The sequence below is a fragment of the Podarcis filfolensis genome (assembly GCF_964270895.1).
Source record: "Podarcis filfolensis genome assembly, chromosome: 17".
NCBI lineage: Eukaryota > Metazoa > Chordata > Lepidosauria > Squamata > Lacertidae > Podarcis > Podarcis filfolensis.
Window position 1 is genome coordinate 31,722,942 of NC_139621.1, and position 21,962 is coordinate 31,744,903.

The 21,962-nt window shown below is 44.6% G+C and overlaps 1 protein-coding gene and 1 long non-coding RNA gene across 4 annotated transcripts in view; both read right to left on the reverse strand.

Moving 5' to 3' along the window:
- LOC310753126 overlaps positions 1-21,962 on the reverse strand; it is an 83,387-nt gene that overhangs the window by 12,984 nt on the left and 48,441 nt on the right. The gene's annotated exons all lie outside the window — the stretch shown is intronic.
- Positions 1-21,962, reverse strand: part of FAM131B (family with sequence similarity 131 member B) — a 48,066-nt gene that overhangs the window by 10,870 nt on the left and 15,234 nt on the right. For 2 of the 3 annotated variants that reach the window (XM_083593695.1, XM_083593694.1), the window contains exons 2-3: positions 4,056-4,165; positions 858-893 (exon numbers count right to left, since the gene is read on the reverse strand). In XM_083593695.1, the coding sequence (XP_083449821.1) occupies positions 858-893; positions 4,056-4,165 (146 nt within the window). Of the gene's footprint in view, positions 1-857; positions 894-1,655; positions 1,749-4,055; positions 4,166-21,962 lie in introns of those variants that run through there. The other variant, XM_083593696.1, reaches the window with a different exon arrangement.

The window sequence follows — 21,962 nt, forward strand, 5'->3', positions numbered from 1 at the left end:
GTACTCTAACCACTACGCAACTATGGCTTTAACTCCGTGTTTGCCTTTCTGAAGGAGAAGCCCATGGCTTTCGTTCTAAACTATAAGTAGTGCAAACCATAGCTGGCATGATGTCCACACTGAGTAAAGGAGAGTGACAAAATTTCAAAATAAATGGGAGCGCCTCCTATGTTTAGAAAGAGTGCAATATGAAGAGTTAAACTAAAATGTATGAGGCAAATCACTACCTCTATTACTGGATCCATTCACAACCGAGAAAAGTAGGCAAATTGTGGTTTCAAATTATAGTGCTTGTGTGCCACAGAGTTGCCCTCATAACCGAAATCCTTAAATGCACGAAAGCATAATTAAAACGTTTAGCAAAATAAATATTCATTTATCCATCCACCTAATTCAAAAGTACAGATCTCTGCTGCTGCTTCCCTGCCTCTGGGTAACTAATGCAAAGCAGGAGTGGGTGGCAAGGAGGTGCCAGTCCTCACTGGAACGACTGCAGGGAGAGGTGGCGGGCCATTCACATGCCCGCTCTGGGCCAATTTTTATTTGATGTGATTCCTAAATGTTCAGCAGGCACCCTTGTAATCACTATGGGTCAGACTGGAAGCAGCAATACACCCATCTTGAGATATAATCCAAAACCCACCAGTAGCAAGATAGGCTCCCACACAGACACATGGAGTCTATGCAAGAAAATCTCTTAGGGCAACAGTGGGGAAGCTGGGGCCCTCCAGATGTGGTTCAGCTGAAGCTCCTATCAGTCCTAGTCAGCACAGCCACTGCTCAAGGATGATGGGAGATGTAGTTGAGCAATTCCCAGAGGGCCAACCTCTGTCTTAGGGAATGGGGACGGTACTCACGTTAATGCCATCCCAGGAGAAATCTGTCCGTGTTTGCTATGGAGAAAGAAGAGGCCAAGTTAATGTCACATGTGAGTTCTCTGCATATAACATACATTACTTCCTCTACCAGCTGATCCTACTGGTTACTATGAGCAACCTACTACAGTGGTACCTCGGGTTAAGTACTTAATTCGTTCCGGAGGTCCGTTCTTAACCTGAAACTGTTCTTAACCTGAAGCACCACTTTAGCTAATGGGGCCTCCTGCTGCCACTGCGCCACCAGAGCACGATTTCTGTTCTCATCCTGAAGCAAAGTTCTTAACCTGAAGCACTATTTCTGGGTTAGAGTCTGAGTCTGTAACCTGAAGCGTATGTAACCTGAAGCGTATGTAACCCGAGGTACCACTGTACTTAATCACTTATTGAAAAAGGGTGTTACTCCTTCACTTTAAGGGTGCATGCTTGGAAGAGCATCCCTGTCCAATTTGCTCCTGGTGGCCACAGCCGTACGTGTGCAGCCATCATGTGCTTCATAAAGAATAAGAAAGATGAAGAGACAAAGAGAAGAACAGAGGTGGGCTGGGAGAAAGGGAGAGAGAACCACAGACATGCAGAAAATATATATAAAACTCTTCTGGGATTAGGAATCCCATGGCGATCAAACCCCTTCAGTCTTTTATGGCTGAACACTAGATCTCTGACACCAGCAGACGTACATTCAAAGGGGATGAATGTGCAAGATTAAAAGCTTATTCACAACAGTAACGGATGATTAAGTGCATATAGATTTATACAACAATATGGAGCTCTCTGTACCTTGAGGCTAGAGGCTTTCTTCTGCTCCCCTGCATGCTGCCCAATTCCCCCCCCCTGTTTTTCTACATTCATTCAAGCTCCTTTGGTTCTGCTGCTTCCAACTTCTCTTCATGAGCCCTGTCTTCCTTTTGTTCTTTCCTTTAGCCCTCCATTTTCTATTGTGCCATCTTACTTTCAGAATTCCCTTTCACTGCAAATATATGTTCTGCATTGGCTATACACACATTAAAATTTAGCTTTTCTCATATGCTTCTGTTCCCAGTTCAGGGGTGGCCTTGCAGGTGCTGTTGGGATATAATTCAACTCCAATGATTGGTTTTGCTGGCTGTGTCTGATGAGAGTTGTAGTCCCGCGGCACCTAGAGAGCCAGAAGCTAACCACCCCTGCCCTGACTGAACTGTTTCTCTTCCCTCCCCTTCTCAGCTCAGCCCTTCAATTCCCCTCTTCAGTTTCTTTCATGCTCTGTCCTGTTTTCTCCAAATTACAAACTTGCAGGCAAAAACTGTGACACACACCCTATTCACAATGCAGCTCGTCATGAATAAACATGACGGTAATGCACAGCTAGTTGCATGGAAAGGAGAATGAGGATGCACATTTGAAAGCACACGGAAATGTGCCCACCATTCAAATTCATGCACAGTGCGCCTCTGAATGCACATCCAATTTATCCAAATCCAGGCAGTAGATGTGTGCTCACAGGCCTGCTTATATGCACAGATCTCCTTAGCTGAGGGAGGGAGTTTGTCTAGCTAGTTATTCTAAAGATAAGCCTTGAATATTAAACATAGACTTTGGGAGGTGCTGCCAGTCAAAGTTGACAGTACCTATGCTGGATCACATCTAGGGTCTGTCTGGTCCAGCAGTTGCTCTCCAACAATGAGCAATGAGATGGAAAGTTCACAAGATCATCAAGATGGCACCAAATGAGTCTCCTCTAGTGCCAGCAGGTTAGGTGGCATCCTGGTAACTCACTGACACCAACCATCATCGCACAAAGAGAGGGATTTCTGGAGTCATCCCCTACAGCTTAGCAGAGATGTACTGAAATGAAACTCTCAACCTCATTGCATTTTGCAATGGAGAGAGATTCATAAAGCTAAAGTGGCCTGTTTGAATAAAAATAGTATTCATCTTTTGAAAAGACCAAAGGTCTCATCAGATTGCATTCACTGAAGCTTATTACATAGATAACTCACATGCATAAAATTACAGATGGTGAAGCGGCTGCCAAACAACAAAAATAACACCATCTACAGAAACCACTGCCTGGTAATCAAACGGCAGATATCTGACAGCAAATTTAGAGCAAAAAGAGGAGATTCTTCTCTGTATGGCAACACCAAGGCAAGAATATGCTATAGATTCTGTAGCATCCTTTTGCATTGCTGCAGCCATCCAAGGAAGCTTCTCCTCTTTTTGTTGAAAATTCGCTATCAGATCCCTGCCTCTATATCAAGGGTGGGCAACTTCCAAACCCAATTATGCTGGCTAAGTCATGCCAACTTGTCATCAGTTGTCTATGACATCAGGTATGGAGCAGGTAATAACCTGGTTCAGCCAAAAGGTGATGCCTGCAAATCCCTATATGAAGTGCTGTGCACACGTCTCTGCCAGGTCTTATAAAGTGCCCCACAAGGTATTTACAAAACATAATAAAACATTAAAAACACAACAACAGCAACAACTAAAAACAGTTGCAAGCATTCTTTAAAAAAACACCATTGCAAACATTATCAGCTAGAGATCTCAGAGTTGCCAGGAACAATGGCTTTCAACCACCTGATGCCTCTGTTAACAGGAATGTTTTTAAATTCCTTCCAAAAGTCAATAATGAGGCAGGGCATTCTGCAAATGGGGGAGCACCACTGAAAAGGCCCTGTCACACCGCCAACTGGGCAGCCACCAGTGGTACTTTGAAAATGGCTATCTCTGCAAAGTGGTCTTTCAGATTCATGCAGGCAGAACAGGGCAACCAACATCATTGCGACATCAGATGATTACAGGTGGGTAGTCCCACACACCAGTCATACTTGGCCCATGAGACGTAGGGGAGATAATGGTCTGGCCCACAGTATAGAGAATATCACAGTAATGCCAACACACATCCAGACCATTGGGCAAATTGTTTAGATTAGAAACTGTCCCAGATACCCACTTCATGGAGAACATCTGAGATGTCCCAAAGTTTCATGTACCTGGAATCAAACTCATTTGGTTCTAATCAAGTAGTCTGATGCAACTCAAAATTAAATTGTGCAGAAAATGCATAAAACAAACTACGTCTGGGACTCATTCTCTAATGAAAACAAAGAAGCACATTGCCTTCTGTCACTTTATGTTCTCCAAACTTGATCCTGATACTCTGTCTTCTTAAGAGGACACGGAATGGATACTTACCTCGGTGGACGGCCGGTGGATGCTGCTGCCATGGAGTGAGCTGGTGCTGTCCATATTGATCTGGTCAACATCTTTTAGTCCTTTCCAGTCCACAGCAATCACCTCGTTTCCTGCAATCGCACAGAAACTGCGTCAGAGCTTGCTGCTGCTTCCATCATACAGATTTCATTCCAAAACTGGAACATCCACTGCATTTATCCAAGCCATAGTGTTACAAGCTATTCGTTGGGTCAGTAACTCATGCTCTTGTTAAAATTAAGGAGAGGACGGGGAGTTGTTTTATGGTTAACAAATCAAAGTCCACAAATTTACTTTACAATCTTACAGGGCAGCAACGGGAGAAATACCTGTGGGGGCCAGGAAAGGCTCTTTTTCAAAAAGAAAAATTAAAAAAATCCCCGGGCTCACCATCCACTAAAGACAATGGATGTATTTCAATGCAGAATACTAGTCAAGCGGAGAGGTAAAACAACTTTGCTCCGGGGGCAATGAAATCAGCACAAACTCTAAATATTAAGTTCAAATATTGGTTATCAACAACCAATATCATTGATCAAATAAGGAATACGATAAATTTAATTCTGTTTTAAAATACAGATTATTAAATGTGACTGATGATAAAACATAGGTTATTCAGTATTGCTTGAAGGCAAGCTTCAAATAGGATGTGTTCAGACAGACCTTAAGTGGAGGGCTTTTTATTTTTTTTACCTCTCATAAGGTAACCCAGCTCCTTTAGCTTTCAAAATGCGTTTGACAGATGTCCTCCTTACTAGCAATTCTGACCCCACTATCAAGCATATTTCCTGCTCCTCACTCCTTCATCCGGCTGGCCGTTTACCCTATTTATTTTTTTAAGTATAGCGCTAATGTATATACATTAAACACAAATGTGTTCTTGTTTTTGTTGTTGTTAAAGCAAAATCCATCTTAAGGGAGCTGCAAAACATTTCTAGTGAGAAGGATTAGTGGTACCCCACATGCTGGTCAACTAGTACAGTTCACAACCAGCTTCAGCTACAAACTGGCTTAACCGGTTTCCCACCTTAGCTTCGGCCTGAACAGGGAGCCTTATATGTTTGTAGTATTCTGAGCCATGTTCCACAGCCACTCAGCTGCTCAAATAATATAGGACTGTACACACACCCTTAAATATCAAATATCAAATGCCAAACAGAAACAGACTATGTGTAATCCTTACTGAATCTACAAACAAAGATAAATTTAAATTTGTAAAATAATTAAACAGAACAAAAATAGGATGCAATACAGATCCTTGTGCATTCAACTTTCTACATTCTTCCATTGAGATAACTGTCCATTTATGCTTAACCTCTGCTTCCTGTTTCTTAAGCAGTTACTTATCCACATGAAGAGATCTCCTCATATTCCATGACTGCTAAGCTTACTCAAGAGTTTATCTGAACTGCACCAGAAGATTTTGGAGGAGTGTGAAATGTGAAGGGTGGTCATATTTTGACCTGCACATTAGTCCAAGAGGTGTGGATCAGGTCATTTCATTTAGGAATTTGCAAATATCTAATTCCTTAACCATCATTCTTAAGGCTGAAAGAAGAGTTCAAACAAGAGAGGTGGTTTTAAAAGAAAAACAGCTTGAATGGCACATATCGTGTTGTCTTGTGTTCATTCCTTTGAGTGCAATAAAGCCAGTTATCATCCATTTAGAAGGAATGTAGAAGCCTGCAAGAGGGACCATGAGACCAACTATTCAAAGATCACATTTGATTCAGACTGAGCATGCATGTATAGGTAGCCTTGAAACAAGGTTTGAAACTGAGAAAGCAGAACATCTGATCCTGAGGTGAGAGACGATGATAAACCAAAAGAAACTTTAGTCACACAAAGCACCTGTGAGACTTGATGACAATAATATAGACACAGAGATTCCCATTACTAGCTCGAAAGAAAAAGTGACCCAGATCCCTAAGAACTTTACCTTCTAAAATGTTAATTTTATTTCATGGCTCTGAGTGCATCATATTTGCGGCAACAGATGTTATATTTTATTTTTATTCCCCAGCCAAGTAAGTCCCTTTCCTGCTCAGCAATGATCCATTAGCTCATATTTTCAAGTGCATTTTTATAAGCCTAATTTTCTACCTGTGCATTAATCACAGCTTTTCTGCCCACATGACTTTAGCATTTGCCATTCTCTATAATTAAATAAAAGTGCATTGCCCGTATTGCAAGTAAAAGTGTGTTGCCTTTGTACAGCAAATCAGTTGTCCGACCTAAAGCATTTAAACTCTCAAGATATGGTCTGAACGGAAGGCACAAGGCCATCATCTTGCTGAAGCTAAGCAGGTCTTGTCCTGGTCAGCATCTTTCACAGGAGACCTCCTGGAAATCACATGTATTCCACCTTAAGGACCTAAGAAAGCCGCTGTTGCATCAGGTCAAAGGCCCATCTAGTTCAGCATCCTGTAAGATACACATATAATTCTATTTGTATGCCGCCTTTCCAGCCTTTGCATTGTTAAAACCATGTTCAAGGCAGCTTACAACATGAAAAATACCTGATTACAAACATAACAAAAGTAAGGTAAAGGTAAAGGGACCCCTGACAATTAAGTCCAGTCGCAAACGACTCTGGGGTTGCATTGCTCATCTCGCTTTACAGGCCGAGGGAGCCAGTGTTTGTCCGCTTCTGCAGTCAGTTTTTCCGGGTCATATGGCCAGCATGACTAAGCCGCTTCTGGCGAACCAGAGCAGCGCATGGAAACCCCGTTTACCTTCCCACCGGAGTGGTACCTATTTATCTACTTGCACTGCGTGCTTTTGAACTGCTAGGTTAGCAGGAGCTGGGACTGAACAACGGGAGCTCACCCCGTCGTGAGGATTTGAACCGCCGACCTTTCAGTCGGCAAGCCCAAGCAGCACAGCGCCACCGGCGTCCCATATAACAAAAGTAGTCATAACCAATAAATGAAACATCAAGAAGTACAAAACCAAGTTGAAGCAATTTCCACATAAATCACAACAGCATCTAAAATAAGGATACACAAAAATTAATACCTCCACACCAAAACCTCCTAAACAACACCCCAGCCCAAGTGTCTGTTCAGAAGCCTCCGCTTTTGTAGATGGAGTCAGTCCAGGCCCCGCCCTCCCCGGTCAGGTGGAAAGAGGCCTGCAAGACATGGAGCCGGTCTTCCAGGACTCACAACCAAGATGCCCAAGGGAAGACCACAAGCAGGACTTGAGTACAACAGCATTCTCCCCTCTCAGGATTTCCAGCAAGTTGTATCCAGAGGTCCACTGCCTTCAACAGTGCAGGCAGAACATAGCCAATGATTCCATGACAGAAGAAAGGTCGGGTATAAGTGCATGAGAATAACTAGACTGGATTGGTATTATTTGTTGGCTGCTAAAAAAAATGTAGTATTTCCCCCCCTCCCAGATGCTTACAAATTCTGTATTTTATGTAGCATTCCAAAAATGTGCTTCTGCAAACACAAGTACAGCAACCTGTGGACAGGATTACAACTGAGTTCTTCCTCTGTTGCCCATTGGCATCAGATATTAAACACTAGGAAATGTAGAATTCAGCAGGGAATAATCAGGACAGGAGCATGAGGTCTCTATAGATACCAGGATAATCTTGACTTTGAAGTGTGTGGCACCTACGGTTAAAACAGGGTTCCCCTTGAATCTGGCTTGGAGCCCATCTCTATGGAAAAGGCAGCAATGTGGCTTTCCTGCAGCTGCTCTTCTCTCATTTTCTAGCAGGAACTTATTTCCCATAGCTAGGTAACCAAACCTCTCTGCAGTTCAGGGGCTACTGGTGTCACATCCATATTCAGCCACTTCATAGCCCAGAGTCATTTGGACCAGCAAAGGACTTGGACTTGTCTTTCGCAGGTGGGAAGTGCATCTATGTGCCCATTTAATGCCCAAGAAACTCTAGAAGCGCCTCTGGGGAATCAGTGCCCAGGGATCTTCTCTGGAGCAAAGTTGGTGGGAGTTGTGCAAAAGCACACTACTGCTCATTGATTACCATGTGGCTACTACTGGAGAATGGGTGGCACAGTGGGTTAAACCACACTGCCTAGGACTTGCCGATCAGAAGGTCGGTGGTTCGAATCCACGTGACGGGGTGAGCTCCCGTTGCTCGGTCCCTGCTCCTGCCAACCTAGCAGCAGTTCTAAAGCACGTCAAAGTGCAAGTAGATAAATAGGTACTGCTCCGGCGGGAAGGTAAACGGCGTTCTGGTTTGCCAGAAGCAGCTTAGTCATGCTGGCCACATGACCCGGAAGCTGTACGCCGGCTCCCTCGGCCAGTAAAGCGAGATGAGCGGCACAACTCCAGAGTCGGTCACGACTGGACCTAACGGTCAGGGGTCCCTTTACCTTTACCTTACTACTGGAGAACTTCACAGGATATTGCACCTTTAGTATTCTGCAAGTTACCTACAGGGCTGACCCACCCAGTGCTTTTAAAAAAGAAAAATAGGTGCCGGAATTTACTGTGGGGCAGCCCTGAACAGATGCCAGTCTGACAACAGCCACGTTCACCACCCACAGAGCTGCTAAAAACTACGGCAAACTCTCTCACTAATTGATTTGGGGGTCACTCCTGGTTCTGGCACAGGTCAAATAAATGCACCCATGTTCCCATGTTCTCTTAGATTCAGGCAGGTGGCTAGGGCATCTCGGAAGGGCCCTCGCGCAAACGCACACATGTGCAATGTTAGAGGCCTGGGTGGAAAGCTTAAAGCCTGCCGCTACTACATGGGAGAAAAGGAAATGTGAATTGGCCCCACCTCGTAGCTTGACCAATTGCAGCTAGCAGCAGCTAGAAGCTAGGTGAAGTCATGGATTTAAAAAAAAAGTCTAGATTCGCATATGCTGGCTGGCTTCCGTTTTGAGTTGAAATGTTTGCTTTGGGCTTCTCGGAAGTATGTCAAGGCAAGAAGCGGTGGAAGGAGTGTTGGCCTGCAATGGCGCCCGCCTAAGAGGTGCCGGAACTACGCTCTGGCTGAAAAAAAGCACTGGGCCCAACCATGAGGCGAGGTGAGGCAGTTGCCTCAGGCAGCAGATCCAGCCTCTGAGGAGTGCAATGCTTGTTGATTGCTCCTCTCCAGACTTCTTTACTTTACTCCCCTGCTGCCATCAGTACTGGGGGCAGGGGGTTGCAGAAGAGGAGGCGGAGGCAGTGGAGGGTGGGAAGGCATTATCTATTTTGCCTCAGGTGACAAAGAGTGCCCTGCCTTTCTAACTCGAGTCTTACCCAGCTGGCTTCCAACATACAGAATAGCTCATTTGCTTCATATAAGATGAAGCCATCATTGGTCAGATACGCTAGCCGTGGACTCTCAGAGTCAACATGCATCTGCACCCTGCCAAACGACAAATAATATTTTTTTTTTAATATAGGAGAAAGGTAATTACAATATTTAGATAATTTTCAAGTTGGCTCTGAATTATTGCACAGAAGCAAGCGGTACGGGTTGCCACCGCACATAGATGCTACTGATTAGGAGAGAGCGTCTGACTCATTGAGTGCATCAGCCATTAGTGAAGCTGGGCGGAATCGGAAAATTGAAGAGGATTACTGACATTTTAAAAGTCGCACGGGGAAAGCAGCTTCTGCAATTAGGCTGCTTGTGAGAACGGAAAATGTAAGACCCAAAGTTGGGTGCAACAAGGAAGGGCAGGGTGCATTTGCACCAGTGTCTCCCACAGGACACGTATGAGAAAAAGCTGGTGTCATTGACATTAGATCCAGAATGGAGTCGCTGACTGGTGTCCTACTCCAAACTCTGAAGGCAAGGAGGCTGTTTATAGAGGCACATAAAACTAGCATTGCAACTTTTTTTTTTTTAAAAAAGCAAACCAGTTAAACATCAAGAAACCTGCTAATAATTTTTTGAAAACCTATGTGATAAATGAGGCAGATTTTTAAATTCTAAATGTGTTAAATTATATTTTTTTACAAGTACTGTATACAACAAACTTGGCACGGTGGTACCATCTCAGAAGAAGCATCCTATCTTCTTCTCTCTCATACATACACAGTGCCTAGTGTGACACATGCAGTACCCTACTGGGTTTTCCTTTTGCTTCTTGATCTTTGTTTTAATCATATGCAAATATATGCAGCTTTAATAAGCTAATCAATCAATTAATAATAACATTTGCACAGTGATATGCAGTGCTCAAAACCCTTCACATGCATTATCTAGATGTAATTCTTACAGCATCCTGTGAGGTACGACAAGTATAATTATCTCCCATATTACCAACTGGGACAGGGAGAGTGAGTCACCCAAGGCCACCTAGTGTGTTCGTGGCAGACACATGAGATCCAAACCAGCAGCCTTCTGATTTGCAGGGCCAGTCTCTTTGCCACTAGGCTACACAATTTCTTTAAATTGGGCAAAAGCCCCAGAACACACACATAACAGAACCATCAGACCTGCCAACTGGGAAGGACTCCCATTTACGGCTTGAAACGGAGCCCAGCTCTGACAGATCTGCTGCAGCCATTTATCAGGTAGATCTGTCAACCAGGAGGGTTTTAAACGGCAAGATGGAGCTCCACCCCGTCAAAGAAATGATCCATTAGTAAATGTTCCCTCTGGGAGGAGAGCTGAAGCGGATCTGGAGTAGATTCTGCCAGAGGTAGCAGGCAGCAGCCCACCCAGACAGATTTACTCAAAGGGAAGGAGCCCAGCTACTTAAATAATATGCTGGCCTTCTGCTGCTGTGCTTTGCAGCCGAAGCAAAAACATCCACAAAGATTTAAAGAGGTGGTGGCACATAGAAAAGAAGATTCCTCCCCTTGTAGGATGACATACACTTACCCACGAATGGACCTACATCCTTTAAAGCTCCAGTAGGAAGTTCTGGTAGCATTAGGCTGCAGAAACGTGATTTGCAAAATCCAAATGGGAGCAACTCCCCATGATGCTACCACAACACCAACCTTCACTCCAGGATGAGTCGGTTGACATAAACTGTATAAAAGCAACCAAAGGGGTGGGAGGAACCAATTTCAAACTGGTGGGACAGTGATCCATACTAGCCTTTTGGTTTTGTTCTGCGTGCTAGGGGATTTGTCAGGCGTGCGGGAAAATATTATTCTGATGAGAGAGAATGCACCCCTGTTGAGGGCTGTACGTGCTCAAATTGCTCCTGTTAAGTTGTGGGTGAACATATCAGACGACACAGCGATTCTTCAAACAGCTTTTGTTTATTCACGGGCCATGACAGAACTGAACTGAAGGGTTCAGTCAGCCTGCTTATATAGAGCTCCAGTACAATGTAACTGTAACAATTTTCTAAAACTATCCAATCACTGAACGTCACTTTCGATCCCTTATTTGCATAACTATCTACAGTACCCCCCTGCTGGCCCAGGGTGAGAACTTCAGTACATAACAGCTCCCATACAAGAAGAACATTAGAGAACAGTTTCAAAGTTCTGGCAGTGGTGAAAGCAGGGGAAGAGAGATTAGACCTTAAAGAGAAGATTCCCTTTCCTCACACTCTGCCCCTGTATGGAGAGAAGTGAGTAGAGCTCTCTTCCACAACTACCTCCAAATTCTCTTTCCCGCCCCTAATCTACAACAATGCAACACAGCTTGCTGGTTCTGAACCTGCCAACGTAGCACTAGCGAGAGAATTTTGATCCCCACCCCTCTCCCACTTTCATAATATTACAGCACTCAACATTCATGGCTGACCATACAGTATTGGGAGAGGGATTAGATTAGCCTCCTTGCATTGCACTGCTTGGGTTGGGGGCCACCGACAGCACCCTACTTTCACTCGTCATCCTCCCAGCAGCCAGCAGTTTGAAGAAGTAGGGAAACCCATCACACAAAGTCCGCGCATGTCCCCAAATTGCTCCTAACCCATCTCTGATCCATGCAGTCCAAAGCGTGGTGAATTGCTTCTTGTTTCTTTGTCAGAATGACTTGATCTTTAGGAATCAGCAGGTGAAGCTTTTTGCAGCATGGGGGATTTTACAATCTCACTTGCTAATTCCTACAGGTCAAAGCCGCTGCTAAAAGCACCACCACAGGGGGCTGGGGGGAAAGGGGGGGGGGAAATCCAGGCCTAATTGTACCTGGCTATGAAGGAACCTAGGTAGATCTCTCTTTTCCCACTTAGCTTCACATCTACTCCTTTCACACACGGTGCCCGGAGACCACCTTGATTTTTCAAGCCTAGGCATTTTGTTTAAGGAAGGGTTGCTTTCGTGATCTAGTCAGGCTTTCAAAGCAGATGAGGCCTGCCAGGGTAGTAGAGTCCATAGCTCAGATAGAGGTGGCAAACCCACTGACGTGATTCCTGTGTTTGCGGCGTCTGGGAGGATGGATAGGCCAAGAAACCTAAGTCATTAAAAAAAACAACAACCAGGAAGATTCTAGTAGCATGGAGAGCCAGCAACTCATCCTGAATGAGAAGTGCAGCAGACGTTGGTGCTATATAGATGGCAAAGGTATATAGGACTGGCTCTCCTAGGTCACCTGACTTCTGAACTCAGGAGGATTTGGGCCAATATTGCCTGTTGCCTGATGGGAAATGGCTCAGGACCACAGTACCTCAAGGACTGTCTCTCCCCATATAAACTGCCCCGGACTCTGCATTCATAATCTGAGGCCATTCACGTGCCTCTTCCATGAGAGGTCCAGAGGGTGGCAACATGAGAACGGGCCTTTTTTGCAGTGGCTCCCTGTTTGCAGAATGCTCTCCTCAGGGAGGTTCATCTGGTGCCTCCCTATATCTTTTGCTGCCAGGCGAAAATGTTCCTCTTCAACCAGGCCTTTGGCTGATGAATATTCTACATGCTATTAAATGTGTTTGTGGGAGGGCAGTTTATGGGGTTTTGTTTTGGTTTTTGAGTATTTGTTTGTTATTTTACCTTGTTCTTTTATCCTGTGAACCACCCTGAGATTTTAAAATGAAGAGCGGTATAATAATAATAGTAATAATAATGATGATGATGATGATGATGTGGCCATAGCTCCCTCCTTCAACTCACAATCCTGGCTGCTCAAATCTAAGGGACTTGCTACCTGCAGAGTCCCCAGCTTCAGTCCCAAATTGCTTGACAGTAGCTCATGTTGGCTATTTGTGATGGAAAAAAAGTATATCTTACACAAATAGTTGAAAATATTTTTAATTTTTACTTGTCAGGTTGGCAACAGTATTATTTACAAACTCCTCCAGACAGGGTCTGCATGAAATCTCCACACCTCTCACGTTCACAGTCAAAATAGAACTAACAGAAAAAACCAACCAGTCACCAACTGCCAATTTCCAACTGTCAATTGTCAACTACCACCTCCTTTCTCCATCTATTCTTTGTGAAATACATTTTCAATGAAATTACAAGTACTAACAGCTCAACACCCTGAGCAAGTGGCTGCTGGTCAGATTTTTTTTTTTATTATTATTATTATTATTATTATTATTATTATTATTATTATTATTCTAGTGTTGCAAACTATTCAATCAATTGTTCAGCCATGTTCCTCCTTTCCCCTAAAACGTACAATGTTGAAAAATTGCGGTGGAGATTGTGAAGAATGGTAAATTCATCACGCCACAAGACACCACCTCTAGGCAGATCTTTTGATATTTAAGTTCTACCATGTTATGGAACCTAAACAAAAACAAAAACTTGCCTCAAAACAGAAGTAGCACACTTCTTTTACAAAAGCAGCAAAACTGCCTCTACCATTTTCACAGCACCAAACCTGTACACACTCCTTAAGATAACACAACTATAGCAACAGGAAGCAGATATAAGCAGAAATTAGCAAGGACTGTAGAAACACAACTAAAAGTAGTTTTTTAAAAGCCAACTACCGGTAATTAAATTATGCCCATATACAGTAACTATAATAAACAGTATGCAATACACAATTATGTCTACCTACTCTAAAAGGTGAATGCCAAGAGATTCTGTTCCACTAAGCCATAATTTGTTTTATTGGCTCTGTCCCCAGTGTTTGGTGTTTTCTTAAAACTATCACCATATATATACATATGCTTTTTCTTCATTATTAGAAGCTTCCTTACATCTCCCATTTCCCTCTGAAAATTTTTTTAGTAAGTTTATAAAAAGAAAGCTGACAGGGGTTATTTATGGAACTGGCTGACAGGGTAGAAAAAGGCATTAGAACTAGTAACTTGCCTACAAGGCCATCACTCCTGATCTCTCTTGAAATAGCAGCTAGGAAGAGACAGGTTTCTCCACACAAACCTCTCACCCTTTGCTTCCAGTGCCAGCCTGATGCAGGCTGAGAAGTACCTGACAGCCAAAAAAACTCAGCACCAGGTATACCTGCCTCCCAAGGATCAGACAGCGGTGGCACATGTTCCCCAAACCCAGCAACTCACCATCTGCCACATAATGGCATAGGAGAGCTGATAATAATGCCAATGTATTTCACATCTGGCAACCAATGTGCCCCTTTGGTTTCAGATAGTACATGGGTAAGGTAAAGGTAAAGGGATCCCTGACCATTAGGTCCAGTCGTGACCGACTCTGGGGTTGCGGCGCTCATCTCGCTTTATTGGCCAAGGGAGCTTCCGGGTCATGTGGTACAGCTTCCGGGTCATGTGCCCAGCATGACTAAGCCGCTTCTGGCGAACCAGAGCAGTGCACAGAAACGCCGTTTACCTTCCCGCTGGAGCAGTACCTATTTATCTACTTGCACTTAGATGTGCTTTCGAACTGCTAGGTTGGCAGGAGAAGGGACCGAGCAATGGGAGCTCACCCCGTCGCAGGGATTTGAACTGAAGACCTTCTGATCGGCAAATCCTAGGCTCTGTGGTTTAACCCACAGCGCCACCCGCGTCCCTACATGTACATGGGTAGATGAGTCTAAAAAGCCCAGGACGCAAATTTTCACATCCCTCTACGGTGGCTCATTTACCAGAAGTAATGTATTGTGTGTTAATTCTGGAAGTGTATACTTGATTCTGACCAAACTTAGCCTCCTAGGAGTATACACTTCCAGAGGTAACGCTAAATACATTGCTTCTGGTAAATGAGTCAACATAGCTGCTAGAAGGATGTGAAAACTTGTGTCCCGTGCTTTTTAGACTCGTCTACCTGTGTACTATCTAAAACAAAAGGTGTGAAATACATTGGCATTATTTTCAGCTCTCCTGCCCCACTACCAAGCAGTGGCCAAAGGGAGCTGTGGAACAGCAGAAGCAACATCCCTCCAGAGTCCAAGCAATTTGCCACCGATGGCATTGCACATTGGACTAGCCAGGAAGCAACAAGCCTGGTGGAACTTGGAGGAGATGCAGGAAGATACCTGGGCCTTGTTAGGGACACTTTCAGCCCATGGACCTACCGTATAACCAGTGCAGCGGCATTGTGGTGAGCCAAAGGGGAGGAGCTGCCCCATTTGGGCTGCACCAAGGCTACCCCCACTTTTGTTGTTGCTTTTCGGGTGCCCCCTAGTGAAAGCAAGGCGCGCCAGGGGTGGGGAGTGTACAATTTTGCCTCACCTTTTGGTGTGCACTTAAGTTGGCGAGATAGCAGCCCAAATAGTATGGCCCTGAAATGTACCAGAGTTGGAAACAAGTGAAGTAATATATATATTACCCTCTAAGGAGGAGGAGCCCAAAAGGCTAATGAACCCGTCGTATAAAATTTCCTAACTGTGCCACTGTCACTCTGGAAAAGAAAGGGTTTCCATGGAGTATTTAATTAACACACACATCAGTTGTTCTTAAACATTCTGCTTGTTTAATTTATTTGCTCAGCTTTGGCCACTGTTAACACAGGGCTTCCGTGGACCAGCTGTAGTTCTTTAAAGTTTATTTTGTTGATAGAAATCTTGTGCGGTTTGGAAGATTTACACAATACACAAGTTTTTCCATGAACAAAATCAAAACGAAAATTAATTGCATTCTACAAGCCTGGTGGTTTTTAATATGTGGTCTAAGAAGAGAGAGGTGCTTTCTCCTGCCCTATAGATTTGCATCACTAAAGAGAGCAGGCTTGTGTATAGCTACTAATTTGGTCATCTGTGGAAAGTGAGAATTGCATCCTGTCAACCCTGAAAGGAAGCTGTTGTAAACTGGAAATGAGTTTACAGCCCCCAAAAGGACTAGTGTTGGTACATATGGAAAGGTGGGCCATTAAACATTTCTGGTGGCTAGTACGTTTTGAAGGTTAATCTGCATGGGTGCCTTAATGTGCTATTGCTCTACACTTAACATACTGTAAGACGCAGCTCACTTGCACATCAATGCAGGAAATATATGGGAATGGTCACAGGCATGATCTATTGGTGCTTTAAAAAAAAAAAAGTACCAGATTACAGAGGAAACTTTCCAGCTCCAATTTTCTGATAAATGTGTGTACACACCAAGAAATTTCTCCCTACAAAATACAGTGCTATTGAAGCATGGCCAGTTGCCTTTCCACACATACTTGGCTGAACCAAAACCTATGTACCGTATTTTTCGCTCTGTAAGACGCACCAGACCATAAGACGCACCTAGTTTTTGGAGGAGGAAAACAAGAAAAAAAGTATTCTGAATCTCAGAAGCCAGAACAACAAGAGGGATCGCTGCACAGCGAAAGCAGCGATCCCTCTTGCTGTTCTGGCTTCTGGGATAGCTGCGCAGCCTGCATTCGCTCCATAAGACACACACACATTTCCCCTTACTTTTTAGGAGGGAAAAAGTGAGTCTTGTAGAGCCAGAAATACGGTATTTAAACTTATCATCTCTGTTTGGTTCCTTTTGGTTCAAGAGGCGGCATTTGTCTTTTTCAGTTTCTATATGATACTTTGCACTGCATCTGGTCAGCCTGTCATCAAGTTTCCTGGGCAGCCTTAGGCAAATCATTCTCTCGGCCCAACTCCAAGAGAGGTTGTAAAGCTATAATGGGAAGCTGCCATGTATGCCACTCTGAGCTCCTTGAAGGAAGGATGGAAAGTGTAACGAGCAAACCCAGATACCTGGCTTCTTCAGATAAATCAAAGTTTTGGAAGCTCGGTGTTAAATCAACGTCAGAAAGTCATATCAAAGACAATCCAACATCTGTGGGAAATGAGGTGTGGGAGGAATGAAATGGAAGATGGTGGAGGCTGGTGAGGCTGACTGATTGGAGCACTCCATGATGAAACTTGTTCCCTAATTTATCATCAGTTATATAGTGCCATCAGCACAACTGGAGCATTTTTATGTTTCAAGCACAGGGCACTCACTGCCTTGCCTCTAGTCTGCCTCTCAGTAAGTAGGTCCAATTTAAATGAGTTGTGCTAAAAAGCCACTTCCGCCTTAAGAGGAGGTGGGGTTGCGGGCGGCATGCCCCCACCACGTGAGCGGTGGCTGGCTCTCAGCCTCTGTGTGATTGAGGGAATCCCCGGCCGCATCATCCCCTGGACAGCCAATCGGCTGGCTCAGGGGGTGTGGCCTGTGCTATTTAACACTGGCACGGCCAGGGATCTCCCTCTTTTGCCGCCTCCATCTGCTCCAGTTTTCCCACCCTCCTACCCTTTAAGGTTTCGTCTTTGACCTTGCTATAGACCTCGGTTGGTTTGCCGTTAAGGGGCCGGGTAGGAATTTTTTCCACTTGGCAAATTGGCACCAGCCACTTGCTTTTTCGCCTTGTTGTTGTTGTTTAGTCGTTTAGTCGTGTCCGACTCTTCGTGACCCCCTGGACCAGAGAACGCCAGGCACTCCTGTCTTCCACTGCCTCCCGCAGTTTGGTCAGACTCATGTTGGTAGCTTCGAGAACACTGTCCAACCATCTCATCCTCTGTCGTCCCCTTCTCCTTGTGCCCTCCATCTTTCCCAACATCAGGGTCTTTTCCAGGGAGTCTTCTCTTCTCATGAGGTGGCCAAAGTATTGGAGCCTCAGCTTCAGGATCTGTCCTTCCAGTGAGCACTCAGGGCTGATTTCCTTCAGAATGGATAGGTTTGATTTTCTTCCAGTCCATGGGACTCTCAGGAGTCTCCTCCAGCACCATAATTCAAAAGCATCCATTCTTTGGCAATCAGCCTTCTTTATGGTCCAGCTCTCACTTCCATACATCACTACTGGGAAAACCATGGCTATAACTATATGGACCTTTTTCACTTTTTCGCCTACCTCGTAGCAAATCGTCACAACTTCCTTGGTATTGGCGGTTAGGCATTGCTATTGGTATTGTTATGTAGATGAAGGGGGAGGAAGCGCCATCACCTGCCCCGCATATTGAAGGGTAGTCCAATAAAGGATTCTGGGGGGCGTGGCCCTGTCCGAAACCTATGGAGGTGTGGGCCCAAGGCACGCCCCCAAGCGGTGACCCTGGGGGAGATCCTAGTTGGTGTGCCTCAGCAGGACTCCCCCTACTGGTGGTTAACCCTTCCCGGACTTCAAGGGGACAGGCTGAAGCCAGATAGTCGGTTAGGACCAATGCCTAAGCCAATACCGCTCATCACCTGTAACCAATAATGTTGTGGCCTTATTTAGCCCATTAACCTTAAATAATTGTGTCATGTGTCTTTATTTCCACTGGGGGGGGCGGGAACTCGCCACGCAAGCACCGGCTCATATAGCATACCTTCCAATACTGGAGTGAGGGAAATCGGGACACAACCTCAACAGAGGCTGCAACCCCTCTCATTCACCCTCTGTTACCTTCCCCCTTCACTCCTTTATCCACCGCCTTCGCAGTGGCAGCCGCCACAGCCATCACACAGCCTCTGCCTCCGCCATACTTCCAGAAGCTTTTGGAAGTATGTTGGCTGGAAAGCCGCCGCAGAAGGAGGAAGAAGAGTGGAGGCATGCAGGTGCAACTGACTTGCGCCACAGTGCAGGGTGGGGGTGGGGGAATTCTTTTGGTCTGCCAAAAGGGGACATCCGAGATTGAGGTCAAAAGTTGGGTGTCCTGCTTAAAATGGGGCGGTGGCGTGATATGGTATAGGGTCCACTGCAGGCTTGCATCACATTTGAAAGGTGTCTATTCCATATGCAACCTTTTACAAACTCAGGATGCACAGCCAGTATGCATAGAGGCTTGTGCATTAGCTAAAAAGTGTGTGCGCCCTATAGCAATAAACTCTTTTTTTACAAAAATCTGCATTACATTCAGCTCTTGGGGTCCAAAATGATATGACCTATTTATTCAAAATCACAGCATGTTATTTATTTAAAGCAGTCCATAAAATACAGAATTCTTAACTTTGTTTAGTTAGTTTAGCTGCTGCGCTTCCAAGACTGGCCAATTTTGAACCAACTGCAATTGCTGCCATATTGAGTCAATCATCCTGCAACCCTTCTGAGAAAAACCCCACCCCACCCTCCCACTATATATAAGGCCCTGGTGACCTGTGTTTCAGTGTATCTGAAGAAGTGTGCATGCACACGAAAGCTTGTAACCAGAACAAACTTACGTAGTTGGTCTCTAAGGTGCTACTGGACAATTTTATTTATTTATTTCAGCTGCCATTCTGTTTTTGAGTGGGGCACCTCAGAGAGTTGGTGCTTACCTTTAAGGCTGGAGTGGCTGCCCTTCCAATATTGCTGGATTACAACTCTTACCATCCCTGAATATTGGGCCATGGTGGCTGTGGCTGAAGGGAGTTGGGAGTCCAACAACATATGAAGACCAAAGGTTAGCCACTCCTGCCTTAAAGCTTGGAACCCGAACGACTGCTTTCTTCCATCCAAACCTGTCTTGTGTACAGATGTCTCCATCAAAGGCTCTTCTGCAGGTGCCGCAGGTCTCTGAAGTCAGGTGTTTGGCTTGCTTGACCATTTGGTGCCAGCTGAAAACCTTTTCATTTCCCCAGACCTCTGCTGTTTTAATATGTTTGTTTTGTTATTTTGGTTTTGTTTGCTATTTTGGTTTGCTATTTTGGTTATTATGTTTTAATTGTTCTCATAGCCAGCTGCCTTGAGAGTACGTTTCTGAAGAACAGGATATACATTTTTTTTTTTAATGCTGCAGGTTGCTAAAAACTGGGAAATGACACAGATTGATGGTAAAACACATGCCTTGCATGCAAAAAGGTCCCAGATTTTATCTGCAGTACAGCTAGGGAAGATTCTTGCCTGAAACCCTGGAGAGCCATTGCCAGTTCTTTTGTAGATCAGGATTAGCTAACCGGTGGTTCTCCAGATGTTTTTGAACTCCAGCTCCCCTCATCCCTGACCATGCTCGAGGTTGACGGCAGTTGGAGCTCCAGTAACATCTGGATTTTCCATCCCTGGGGTAGGCAATACTACATTGGCTGGACAAATGATCTGGCTTGCTATATGGCAGCTGCTTATGTTGCAAAAGTATATTTTCTTTGCACTGAGAAATGACAGCTCTACTTATCCAGGAATAACATTATGTACATTTGTCAGTGTACAAGTGAATAGAGATAAAATGGCCAGCATAACACTCTCATCACAAACATGCTTTTAAAAACAGCCACGCTTGCCGGATGCATTTTGACCTGCTGGTCTCCCCCCCCCCCCCGCCCCACACACATCAATATCAAATTACAAATATAAGTAGGTTAGAGTCACATAATGCAAATAATCCGGCTTACAGGGGCAGGCAGAAATTCACTTGGTATTTAATTCAGAGGCAATTCTCTCCTCTGCGAGTCTTCAGTTCTCTTCAAACTTACAGCCTGCTCAGTTTCACAGTGTTCTACAAAGCAAAGGCTCTGTCTCTTTTTCCAAAGGTTTGTAAGCTAGAATTTCATGAGGTTTTGAATAAACCTATTTTGTGCCCTTACTGCTGAATATAACATGTAAGTGGACAACTCTTTAAACACAAAGCTGGACCAGAGATCCCCATTCAGGCTTCTATTGCAACTGGAAGGTCACCGAAATTGGAGCTCAACTCCACAGCCTGGTCTTCAATGGCAGTGTTCCCTGGATCTTAACTACTCCCAACACAAGCTTATTCAGTCTGCCACAAGTTTCTATGCCTCTTGTTCCATTGTCCAAATGTCCTTACGATTAGAAAGCAATCCCAGGTATCTACCCTAAATCTGGTTGGCTGCAACATGAACCCATCATTCTTGTGCTCTCCTCCCTGCCTGTAGGAAATTGGGCTCTTACTTTTATAACAGCATCCTTTCATATAGCAAAAAAAATGCTTCCATGTTCTATATTTGGTTGTTTCCACGAAAATCCACCCCAGTCCTTTTAGTTTTTCTTCTATCTAGAATCTTTGTAGATCATACTAGCAAACTTCCTGCCTTCCAGCTTTAAGCACCTGGAATTTTTGAGGAAGAACTGTCCCATGTCTGTCTCTTCTTTCCACAAAACAACCCCCTTTTCCAGAAAGGTGGAAATGTACTTGGAATATTAGAATTCAGTTACTACTGAAAACCCTCTAGTGCAATTGTGACCAATCTGTGCATTTATGCCCTGCGGTTCACCCACCAAGTCTCATGTTGGGAGTTCCTTGCCTCTCTGGTGAACATTGCAAGCTTCAAGCATTTTCCTGATCTTGGGGGTGGAATACTCACCATGGCAAGCAAATATGCAGATCCATGGTATGACGTCAGCCCCGAAAAGTGACCAGCACAAGTCCATTCCACTTTAATGTCTCCCATTTAGAGGTCAGCTTGCCCTGCCTTCCAATTACCGTACACAGCTGTCTTGAGTTAAAACTGACTTAACACAGGACTGGCTTCCCGTATCTATCCAAGTATCAGCTGACAACTAAGGTAGCCCTATAAAACAACTGGAGGTGGCTCAATTTGCACCAGAAGACAAATGTCTTAAGAGTTAAGGTGATCTTACGTGTTATACATGCACAGAAAAATTGTGCCAAGTTTCCTCTCCCCGCCCCCCCCCCCGCCTTTACTACTACAAGGAAGGCACAAGGACATGCAAGCTGCAATAAAAAAACCTTGTGAAACATACTTTTTAAAAAAAGAGGTAGTCCAAAGATGCCATAGCTATGGG